General features: G+C 39.5%; 1 protein-coding gene across 4 annotated transcripts in view; it reads right to left on the reverse strand.

Annotated features, from left to right (window-relative positions):
- The window catches only part of Atp6v1h (ATPase H+ transporting V1 subunit H), a 105,260-nt gene that overhangs the window by 74,890 nt on the left and 17,306 nt on the right, over positions 1-13,064 (reverse strand). For all 4 annotated transcript variants that reach the window (XR_009377494.1, XM_059253804.1, XM_059253802.1 and 1 more), the window contains one exon: positions 3,254-3,351. Coding sequence is in view for 3 of the 4 variants with exons in the window: in XM_059253804.1 (XP_059109787.1) it covers positions 3,254-3,351 (98 nt within the window). In the remaining variant the exon portion in view is untranslated. The remainder of the gene's footprint in view (positions 1-3,253; positions 3,352-13,064) is intronic.

Here is a 13,064-nt window from a genome sequence, read left to right on the forward strand (position 1 = left end):
GATGGTGGTGGCATATGCCTTTAATCCCAGCACTTGGGAGGCAAAGGCAGGCAGATCTGAGTTTGAGGCCAGCCTAGTCTACAGAGTGAGTTCCAGGACAGCCAAGGCCCTGTCTCAAAAAACAAAACAAAACAAAAAACAAAAAAAAAAAAAAAAAGAAGAAGAAAAGAAAAATCAAAAACCTATTAACTAAGAAATACGCTGTCAACACAGAGTGCCTATATAGCTAACCTCTAGTGAACTCCTTAGGAGCTGATCTGTAATAGTCTTCCTGAACAGAAACACAAATTTTTACTGCTTAGGAGGTCTCATGGAAGACTACACTGGATTCCTCAAAACTCAGCCATGACCTTGTGCTTCATGGTCCAGCTGTGCATCTTCAGCAATCCCTATAATAAACCTCAGCTATGAGTAACAATATCATTCTAATGAATCCCCAATACAGTGTGACCATATCTGAGAACTCTTTACTTTCCATCCACAATAGCAACTAACAGGAGAAGGCATCAGTGAACAGAAGAAAGCAAAGAGAGTAATAATACTATTTTATTCTCTAACAATGATAGAACTGGCTTTATAAGCCCACTCTTAAAACTATGAGAATGTAGATATTTTCATCATAAATGAATCCTTCCAAACTCAAGAACATAAAAGAGTTTAAATGGAGCTACCCTACAATAGAGCAACAAATAAAAACCCAGTGCAGAAATGGGTTTGTTTGTTTGTTTGGAGTTGTTAGTCAGTGAGGTCCCATGGACCCTCAGACATTAGAGGATATTGTCAATATTCTTGGTAATTCTCCATAACTTGATAGTAAGGGCCTATTGCTGAAGACACCACATAACTGAATCATACAACATGGTAACATCAAGCTGGTACAAACCTGGAAGCTTCACCCATATTGGCTAGTTTTTATAGTGCTGAAAGGTGCTATGCAGGCTACCAGAGAATCATCAACCATACCCAGCTGTGAACATTGAAAGCTACAATGACCGGCCTTGCAATATGTCCCCACTGGTGCAATAGTGGCGTGAATGTGACTGGAATAAACCGTTCCTGATTGGACTTATTTAAATCCCACCCCATAAAATGAAATCCATACCTAGCACCAACATGTGACTAGACAAGACACAAATCCTAGGGGAGAACTTATTTCTATCATTCTGCAAAATGGCATAGTATTATTATTAAACTACTCCTAATGATTTGTTATAGCCAAAGATTAACGCATCTCTCAACCCTCATCTGAGAAGCTTCTATTTACAATATATAGTGATTAACACAGAGACCCACAATTGGCCAAAGCGAAGGTAATAAGAGGCTACAGAATGCTCAGCCCTAAAGGGAAACACGCGCGCGCGCACACACACAGAGAGAGAGAGAGAGAGAGAGAGAGAGAGAGAGAGAGAGAGAGAGAGAGACTGAGACTCTCAGATAAATATAATTGATCTAAGGAAAAAAAGGAAACACCGTATCTTCACCTAGTTACCAGTCAGCATGAAAGACTTCTAGGTAATATTATTCAGTAAGAACCTAGGGCTAGCAAGATAGGGTTCAGCAGGTAAAACACTGGTTCCCAAGCCCAATACCCTCAATTCAATCCCCAGAAGGAAAGAATAAACTCCCATAGGTTATCCTCTGACCTCTGTACATGTTCTGTGATGCACATGAACATGCACACACACACACAAATAAATAAAGTTTAAAATGTGATAAAATTGTAAATAATCTATTAATTCTTTGAGAAACTCATACAATGGGACTTTGATCATATCCATACTCCCAACTCCTACCAGATCTCCTCTCAGCTCCCTACCCACCTAACTTGGAGTTTTCTTCTTTTAAAAAAACTCATCAAGTCCAATTTGCTTTGCCCAATTATTCTTGGGCGTAAGGCCTGCTCCGAAGGGTGGTCAATCTACCAGGGGCAAGCTATCTCTCCCACTAGCTATCAAATCACACCTACCTTCCCACTTCATGCTGAGATTGTATCTGTCTTGAGCTGGTACACGTCTTTGTGCATGCTGTCACAATGACTGTGAGTTAATAGTACAACTACCCTACTGTGTCTAGAAAACAGTTTCTTTGAAGTTATTCACCACTTCTGGTCTTCCCAGAAAACAAAGAGCTAAATAAAAAGAAATAGTGAGGAAAATAATTGAAATAGGGTCTTACTATATCTGTGGCTGGCCTTGAATTCACAGAGATCTGCCTGCCTCTGTGTACTGAGTGCTGAGATCAGTGTATGCCACCATGCCAGCTCAACAGATTACAATTTTGTGAATTAACACAGGAATAACTATTCTAGCTCATTCAGTCAATCAACGAAGATTAAATAACTGGAAAGTAACACTCTAAGAAACTGCAGGCACCTGTCTTGCTGAGGGGCTTTAGAGTAAGAGTCTGACCACATTATTCAATCAATTCTCTTTAAATCCTCACTTATCAAACTCTATTGTTGCTTCTGAGCATCCCATATAAATTTTACAGGAGAAACAATGCTCTTCTCCTAGCTGAAGAATAACTGTTTTAAATGCACTTAGGCCCTCATTAAGTATGAAATTTACTGGCTTTCTAATGGTGACAGAATCTCCATTCTTTGGAGATTTTATTTTCCTTATTGATTTTTGCCTGCATTTGCCCCAAAATACTTTGATAATAATCTTAGACTCTCAGTGCCAGAGTTTGTTTTGTCCAGCATTAGGGGTTTTGTTGTTTTTTTATTTTATATACTGGCCTCACTTTCCCCTTCCTCCTCTCCTCTCAGTCCCTCTCTCCCAACCCTCCTCTGTCTCCACCCCCCAAATCCACTCCTCCTCCATTTCTGTGCAGGAAAGGGCAGGCCTCCCATAGATATCAACAAAACATGGCATATCAAGTTGTAGTAAGACTAATCATCTTGTCTTGTATCAAGGCTAGGCAAGGCAACCCAGTATGAAGAGTAGAGTCCCAAAGCCAGCAAAAGAGTTAAAGATAGCCCCTGCTCCCACTGTTAGGAGTCCTACAAGAAGACCAGTATTAGGTTAAGAGGCCTTCACCTCTTATAAAACATGAGCCAAGCAAGAGAAGGGGAGAGATGTTCAGTTCGATAGATACTGATTTCTAAGAAGGTTAATATATCCATTGTTAAGCAAATACGAAAATAATAAAATGCTTCTCTTAAATGATTAAATGTATTAATTTATTTTAAAATGTCAAGGAGAAACGTTTTTTAAATGTCATTCTACAATAAAAGTAAAGGACACTCACTCACCAGTTCACCCCATCTGCTTCCACCCAGGCAAAACGGTACTCATTGACCCGGAGCATCAGCTGTAGACAACCAGCAACACACTGCACATACTGAGAACTCTACACAGGAAAAGTGTACAGTGTTAGCCTGCAAAGCATTCTAAGTCATGAGACCAAACACATACATTTCTATAGGAAAAGTCTACCTTTTTACTACAATTTGTTAGCTTTAGAGCACCCAAAGTCTCCTAATATCTTTTCAAAAGTCTATCCTCCTGTCTGTTTTTAACTTAGCCCCTTAAAAATTAAGGTGATTGTTGTCTTCCAAATTAAATCTACAAAATTCAGGATGACATAATACATTTAGAGAAATTAATTTACAAAGTAACTGTACCTTTGATACAGTTTGATAAATAAGTAGTTCACCTTGCCATTTATGTATCTTGGAGAAAGGCTCTACAAACAAAAAACGTTGCTCTACATAATAACACAAATATGAAAAAAGAAGAAGAAGAAGACAGGCCTATACTGGAGTACTTTTTGGAACGTTATAAACCTTTACTGTAGTCCTTGGTTTCTTCACTCCTGGTTAGGACAATACTATTAAGAGAACATCTTCAGGGGCACTGTCATGGTTGAAGGCAGTAATCCACTCAGCACACAACTACAACTATGCAGAACCTCAGCTTGAGGTGGTCTTATAAAATATCTAATTAAGGCTGGGCATGGTGGTGCATGCCTATGCCTTTAATCCCAGTACTCAAGAAGGAGAGGCTAGCCTGGTCTACAGAGCAAGATCCAGGACAGCCAGGGCTACACAGAAAAACCTCATCTTGAAAAAAGGATCAATTAACACTTGTTAAAGACAAGCCAGATTTTTAAAACTTAGTTCAATAGCTGCATGTCATAGAACTGTGTTTAAATCTATATCTCTTCGAAGTCATAAACCCTTCCATCTTACTACAGCTAGTAAAAAAACTTCTGCTCTAAGCTCTTGTCTAGATATTTACCATGAGAGGTATGTCTTTAAAAAGTAGAGAAACAGCCCCACCCATCGCAGCCCTACTAGCTGGTCAGCAGGCAAGGCTCCTGTGGGCAGGCTATTCAACCACAACCCCCCCCACTGAACCCTGTAAACTACAAGTCCCACTCCGTCCACCAAAACCACCCATCCCCCACAAACTTAGCTGCTCCCTGAGACACATTCACCATCTACACCTAAGAGGTGAGTGGCTAGTCTCCCAGCTGGACAGTCCAGTCTCTTAGGCCCTAGGCCCCGAGGCACACTCCGTGCCCCTTCCCTGCCCATCACAGCCCCACTAGCCAGTCAGCAGGCAAGGCTCCTGCGGGCAGGCCACTTCACCACTACTCACTGGACCCTGTAATCTACAAGCCCCACTCTGCCCCTCAAATGCAATCATCCACCTCAGCATCAGCAGCCCCGGGAGACGCATACACCGCCTGCACCAATTGCATGAAGAGTGACCCCCACCTTTCATGGAGGCACCGACACTGCCTGCACCAACTGGATGAAGAGCGGCCCCAGAGGAACAGGCCCTACCTACACTGATTGGAGGAAGAAATGGGTAGATGCCAGTGCAAGAATACAATCAACAACATAAAGAGCAATATGGCACCACCAGAACCTAGTGATTCTACAACAGCAAGACCTGAACATCCCAATGAAAAGCAGAAGGAAAAGACCTTAAAAATAATTTTATGAAGATGATAGAGGCCCTTAAAGAGGAAATGAAAAATTCCCTTAATGAAATTGAGGAAAAGACAAATAAAAAATTTGGAAGAAATCTCAAAGAAAACCAAGAAAAAGCAATCAAACAGGTGAAGCAAACAGTTCAAAACTTGAACACTGAAACAGAGGCAATTAAGGAAACACAAACAGAAGGAATTCTGGAAATGGAAAATCTGGGTAAACAAATAGGAACTACAGATGCAAGCATAATTAATAGAATTCAAGAGACAGAAGAGAGAATCTCTGGCGTTGAAGATAAGATAGAGGAAATATATTAGTCAAAGGTAACATTAAAATCAACAAATTCTTAACAAAACATCCAGAAAATCTAGGATGCCATGAAAAAAACCAAACCTAAGAATGTGCTCAAAGGTACAGAAAATATATTCAACAAAATCACAGAAGAAAAGTTTCTTAACCTAAAGAAGGACATGCCTATGAAGGTATAAGAAGCTTATAGAACACCAAACAGATTGGACTGAAAAAAAAAAATCCCCTCACCACCTAATAATCAAAACACTAAATATACAGAAATAAAGAGTATTAAGAGCTGCAAAGGAAAAAGGCCAAGTAACATTAAGAATAATATCCAACTTTTCAATGGAGACTCTGAAAACCAGAAGGTCCTGAAGATATTATGCAGATACTAAGAGTCCATAGATGCCAGGCCTCACTACTATACCCAGCAAAACTTTCAATCACCACAGAAAACAGGATATTTCATGACAAAACCAGATTTAAACAATACCTATCCACAAATTTAGCCCTACAGAAAGCACTAGAAGGAAAACTCCAACCCAAGGAAGTTAGCTGCACCCATGAAAACACAGGCAATAGATAATTCCACACCAGCAAATCCCAAAGAAGGGAAACACACACACGCACTACCACCACCAACAAAACCAAAAAATAACAGGAATTAACAATCACTGGTCATTATTATCCCTTAATATCAATGGATTCAATTCACCTATAAAAAGATACAGGCTAAAAGAATGGATACAAAAACAGGACCCATCCATCTGCTGCATAGAAGAAACACACCTCAACTTCAAAGACCAACAACATTACCTCAGAGTAAAGGGTTGGGAAAAGATTTTCCAATCAAATGGACCTAATGATAGAATTCCTGGCTATCCCCCCCCCCCCCCAGCTACATGACTATACGTGCGCTGTCCAGTAGCCAAGCAAGAGGCTTAGTCTTTCCAGGGCCTTATGTTCTATGTAATCCGTGCGCTCTGTGTGATCATGTAATCTATGTGCATGTGTAGCATAGCTACGTAAACCCATATGTGCAGAGTTTTGGTGAAGATTCTTTCGCCAGCAAGGAGCAGAGTTTCTGCTAGGAAGTTCCCTTGGGAGCACAGCAGAGCAGAACAGGTTTCTTCTGCTGGCTGGGAAGCTCCCTTAAGGAGGTGTGGAGTAGAAGTAACAACTTTTTGCCAGAGCCAGAGCAGATTGCTACACTTCTACAAGGATTTTCCCTTTAGAAGAGTAAAGCAGAGAGTTTCAGAAGTTGAGAAGAAACAGATACCTCTGCTGGGATATTCTCTTAGGATAGCAGAACAGAAGAAACCCATACGTCTGCTAGGAAGCTCCCTTAAGAGGGGGAAGGGGCAGAGCAGAGCTCAGCTGTAACGGCTCTCTCTCAGAGAGGAACAGGATCACTATATCCTGCGGAGAGGCCATTCCCCATAGCACCCCCTGACAGCACCCCAGTTTTAGGTATAGCCTGACTTCCCAACAAGTCAGGATACCTTTATCCTCACAGCTGTAGGTATCCAGGATACCTTCCCTTTACAGCTGTAGGTATAGCCTGACTTCTTGAGGAGTCAGGATACCTTTCCCTCCAGAGCTGTAACACTTGCAATAGGTCCTATGGATATAATGTACATACTATATATAACAAAAGAAATGTACACATCTAAATTATTCACAATGATCAAAAACTTCAAGTAACCAAATATTCATTAATAACAGGAATATTGCTAGATGCAACATAAATGAATGTCATGATACAATGCTGAGCAAATGAATTCAGATCCCTTTACATGCAGCTCAAGATCAGACCAGACTATACCAAACCTATACTAACAGATCTCACAGTAACAATAATCTTTGAAGGAGGCATGGTGAAAAGGCTTTAGTAGGAAAAACCAGGTTGTATAAACTCATCCCAAGGGAGGAATGGTAGCAATGTAGTTACAGACTACTTGCTTAGCATACATGAGACTCTGGTTTTATCCCCAACACCAAAGAGGGGAGGGGGATAAATACAGGAACAGGAATGAAAAGCTTTATCTCGGTATCTTGAGAAATCACTTAATTTCTTTAAAATTGTTTTATTATCAATAAAAAAAAAGTGCCAGCTGTACTAAAACTAAAAATTAAAAATCTATCAACTGTAGTCAGTTTCTATAAAATACTAGATAATTTTAAGGTACACTATTATTGTCATTAGATATTCACAAACTAAAATGCATACAGCCAAGAATTTCTTAAAATAGAATTATAAAAAGAAATTCCTTTGCCAATGTCCAAAAACATATCAGTTAAGATACAGACTTCCAGACTGGTACAAAGAGAACCCCTGTCTTAAAAAAAGAGAGAGGGGGGGTGTACAGACTTCCAAAAAGTAATTTCACTATTACTCACTATTTAAGGCCCTCAAAAAATGCTTTCAATATAATTTGCTTAATCATACAATGTACTTATATGGGTATTAGGGATCTGTATTACAAGGAAAAAGTATTGTTGCTGCAACTAAGAAAGCATGATTTGCTTTATAAATTAATGCTTTACATACAATTCCAAAAGCATATTTGGCACACAGTAATAGGTTACCTTATTATTATTACTGGTGCTACACTTTCAATGACACATGAGAGGAAGTCTTGTACTACTCAAATACCTTATTTCATTTTATTTTATACTGCCACAATATTTTGGATGGCAATCCCTCCAAAAACTTGATCAGAAAAACAAAAGTTGAATACTGTATCTGTATTCAATATACATACACACACACACACACACACACACACACACAAATACACAAATATTTCAATAATCTCAATGCTTAAAAGTGTTAACTTTGTGATAAGAACTTAAAAGAATGAAAAGCCATTCATAATTGCCCTGGATAAGAATAGTACTTTCAGCCTACACAGTAAAGTAAGTATAGTGGTCCCTATTCCACCACATTCCCAGACCCATGACAGATCCTAAGACTACACAGCACTGAACCCTATGGATATGAGTTTTATTTCTTCCTATATACAGATGCCTATGATAATTTCATTTATAATTCAGGCATAGTAAACAATCAACACAAATGTAATAGAACAATTATGACAACAGAATAAATAGAAGTTATTTAAAACTTATGGGTTGTTTATTTTTGTATTTTCCACTTAATATGTTTAGACTATAGTCATCTCCTAAAAACTAGTGGCTGTAAGTTGCTCTGGATTCCAGAGTGCCACCAGCCAGGGCAGCCTACAGTTAAGTGCTGGGTGAATAAATGAGGAAGCCCACTCATCTGCCGCATGAGCGAACTTCTGATGAAGAACTACATCAAAGACACCTTCCACCTCTCTGCAAGACTGCACGGACCACAGCATTCAATCAAAAACAAAGCCTAAGCAGCAAAATTGGTCACCAGGAGCAAGGACATCAGAATTGCCAAGAAATCACTGAAGAAATGTGACAAAAAAAAACAAGGAAACTCAACTTGCTTGGGTTTTCTGTTTCGCATTCTAAAATGCTGCATGCTCAAACATGGGTGAACCTTAAACATATTATGCTAAATGAGGGGGGTCTGACATGCTACAGGCTGCAGGAAAACGTAATGGAATTCAGCTACTATCACAAAAGCTACTACTTGGAAAAGTCAAGAACTTCTCCAAAGGTCAAGCCACGGCTTAAGAAGTCTTGGTGATATTTTAGCTTTTGTATATATATTAGCTGGTTCCTACAGTGATTTTCTTGTAATGCTATGCGTGCTTCCAAGAACTCATAACAGTGTATTTACCTAAAATACCTATCAAGCATCCAAGGCCAAAAGAAACAACACTTGTCTCCTAGGTCAGGAGGACAGCTTCATTTCTTGTGCAATTTAGGGTGAGACCCTCCTTCCTTACACCCTTACTAATAGACTCCTAATTTCTTACCTAACCACTTCTAGGAATGTAGATTGAGCATATAAATTCCCTTCTTGATATACTAACCGATCATTAGCTCTCTGTTGACCTCCTCCTTTACCACTCCCCTTTTGGGTTATAAAAGAAAGTCTGGTCGGGCGGTGGTGGCACACACCTTTAATCCCAGCACTCGGGAGGCAGAGCCAGGCGGATCTCTGTGAGTTCGAGGCCAGCCTGGACTACCAAGTGAGTTCCAGGAAAGGCGCAAATCTACACAGAGAAACCCTGTCTCGAAAAACCCAAAAAAAAAGAAAAAAAAAAAGAAAGCCTGGCCGGGCGGTGGTGGCGCACGCCTTTAATCCCAGCACTAGGGAGGCAGAGCCAGGCGGATCTCTGTGAGTTCGAGGCCAGCCTGGACTACCAAGTGAGTTCCAGGAAAGGCGCAAAGCTACACAGAGAAACCCTGTCTCGAAAAACCAAAAAAAAAAAAAGAAAGCCTGGTGGTCACTGCCTGAGGAAAATTCTTACCTTTCTTTATGACTCCAAAAGAATTCAAGCCTAGTGACCTTGCTCTGGAGAGGATTGCTATTGCTTGGGTTTATAACTGGATTCCTGAGAGACTTAGAGAGAACTGAGAGAATAAGGAGACTGAGAGGAGGAGAGAGAGAGGAAAAGGGAGAACAATAGAACTAGATAGGTAAGAACTGGAGAGGAATGGAGTAGATGGGAAGAACTAAATTAAAGGGCTAAAAGAGAGTACTAGAGAAACAAGATAGAAGATGAGGAAGAGCCAGATGGGGAAGAACAAGATGAGAAAGAAGGAGATGGGAGAGGAGCTAAGATGGGAAAGAACTAGATGAATGAGAACCTAGATGGGGCAGAACTAAGATGAGAGAATTAAGATAGAACACAGAGGGGACAGCAGATAAATATAGAGAATTAAATAGATAGGAACTAGGCTTGAGTACAGAACTGAAGCTGTGTAGATAGGATCTTATCCCAGAGGAATAAAGTAGACAGACAAAGAGCATGGTGTACTTAGATTCATTTCCCGAAAACAGTTCTCGCCGTTTGTAGTTTCTCTACAACTACAACTATATTGTTAAGGCTGGTCCTTTAATAATATATAAGACTGACACACAAAAACCAAGTCATAGATTTTTATTCACATCACAATCCAGAAGAGGTGAATGAAGAACCAGAAAATAGATTAGTGGCTGCCAGGGGTTGAATGATGAGAGAGTGGGGATGGAGAAAACAGCTCATATGTACAGGGTAGTTCTTTGTTTCTGGAGTGCTGAAAATATTATAAACTTAGATTGTAGTAATGGCTACACAATTCATAAATATAAACCAGTGAACTGAAAATGCATGATTTATACAGTACATGGAGTATATTTCAGGAAGGTTCCCTCATTCACACTAGTCACATGTGGCTAGTGGCTACCTTCATGGGCAGGCCAGATACACAAAAGGCTTGCATCACAAGAAGTCCTGTTAGAACTGCTCCAGGGTACCAAGAATCAAGTCAGAACAAGCAGGAAGAAAAACCTAGCAACTCTACCAAAGAAACAACATCCATCTGGGAACTAATGCTGGATTGGGTCCACAACAAACAAGGATGTGAGAAGCCATCTTCTCCTACACTCAGGTATCCGTGAACGGGCAGGAAAAGAAAAAGGAGAAGCAAGCAAACAGAAACTCCCACTTTTTTTTCAGTCTTCCAAAGCTTGGAAAGATCACAACACTCATTGGTCAGGGCTTCAGCCCAGGAGTCCATTTCCAAGGCAATGCTGCTCCTCAGAAAAGATGATCTACTATTTGCATTAAAACCAGCAAAGAACTTAACAGACAAGGTATAAAAAAATACACAGATAAATATAAAAATATTATATATATTTATATATATATATATAAACATGCTTCTGGTTATTTTCATAACTGTGTGAAAACAATATAACAAATTTTAAGTGAACTTCATTTACGCATTGCTAAGTGAAAATGTAACAATCAACCCCTCCCTTATAGTAAGACTTGAATCATGGATCTCATTTTACAGTGTCAACTGCTGCTTTATACTGCCCTCAAGTGGCAACATTAAATACTGCAGCTTACCAAACTGCTTTTTCCACTGCTAATTTAAAAGCTATTCAAGGGCATAACAGATACAACAAAAGTAATTGTATGGAATGGGCTGGAGGAAAGCCTAAATATTCAATTCCAGTTCAGGTGCCTCTAGAAAAATTCCCTCAATAAACAACAATTTATTACATTAGTGTTTCTGACATCATCAGCAATATGACCTTAGGCAAGATAGTGTACTTTCTTGTTCAGCCTCATTACTTTTGCATAAGATGTGACTAACACTATAACCTACACCAAATACATACACACACACACACACACACACACCCCAAAGTAAATGTAAAACTAGTAACAGTGGCAGTTACACAGTAAGTGCTCAATAAATACTAGCTAAGATTTGCCCATTAAAATAGGATTGAAGAAAAGGATGGCAATATTCTCAACCTGAGGTGAGGTCTGCTTTTGAAGTCAGTATCTACCTGAAAAAGAAAAGCCCTCAGGAAAAGTCATGAAAGTATGCCCAGCGCTGAGGGGCACTAAAAACAAGGTGTGAAATCTTACAATTACTATGTGGAGTATGAGTGTATGAATCTACCAGATAAACCATTTATACTAATCAAATACCAGCTCAACCAATTCTGCCTTTCTAATACAATGGACAGAAAAAGAGCAAACTGGAATCTCACAAAGCTCAGCTTACCTCTCCTTATGTATATGGTTTAAAGAATTACAAACACTAAAGTAAGTTTATAAATTATTCTAAAAAATACCCAAAATACAACACAGTGAACTTTTCCAAACGTCGTACTAGTAGAAACTCCACAAGAAATAAAGATGCCATATCAAAGGTACTTGACAACTCTTTCATTCTAGAAACCACTTTTGACAACAGATACTTTCTTCTTTTCATAGTGATTAGCAGCCAGGTATAAAAGTCAGAACAAGCTACAAGATGTGATTCTGTATGAAGTCTTTTAATCTTTCTTTCACTTGTGAAATGGTGGATAATATTATTTTATTGTGGGGATGACAAAAAAGAATGAAAACATTAGTGGACTTAAGCTACTCACACAGTGTGTTGAGTGTCGTGGAACACTAAACAAATGGTTGCAATACATCATCATCATCATTGTTGTTGCAGTTACTATAAAGAAACTATCATGTTGTTCCAAACATCCATAATAACGTTATCTCATTGCTTAACCGGGGAAGGAAAGAAAGAAAGAAAAAAGAAAGAAAGAAAGAAAGATGCCAGGGGTGGTATTGGTAAATGACTCAGTAGCCAAGAATACTGGGGTTCAATTCCCAGCACCCACATGGTGGCTAAGGGTCTGTAACTCCAATCCCAGAGGATCTAATGCCCTCTTCTACCCTCCCCGGCATAGACAGGGTATAAAGCCACATATGCAGGCAAAACTGCCATACACATAATAAAATAAAATAAAATTTTTAAGAATAAAGATGGCAATTTATATATTTGTTTAACTTAACAACTAAACCCACCTGTCCACTGCTTTCTCTCCTCACTCTGGCCCCAAGAGTACTCATCTAACTCTATACCTTGTTCTGATTACACTTTGGACTCCCTTTTCTGGCTTCACACAATATCCATCACATTTTTCAATCCATGCCCCAAAGGGAAGCTTATCTAATAGACTCTGAAGTTTTTTTTTTCTTTGTGGAGACAGGGTTTCTTTGTGTAGCCCTGGTTGACTTGATCTCACTCTGTAGACCAAGCTGGCCTCAAACTCACAAAGATCCACCTGCCTCTGCTTCCCAAGTGCTGGGATTAAAGGCATGCGCCACTACTGCCCAGCTGTCTACTTTCATTCTTAGACAAGCATATGGGTATATTC

This window comes from Peromyscus eremicus, chromosome 2 (genome assembly GCF_949786415.1).
Source record: "Peromyscus eremicus chromosome 2, PerEre_H2_v1, whole genome shotgun sequence".
Lineage (NCBI taxonomy): Eukaryota > Metazoa > Chordata > Mammalia > Rodentia > Cricetidae > Peromyscus > Peromyscus eremicus.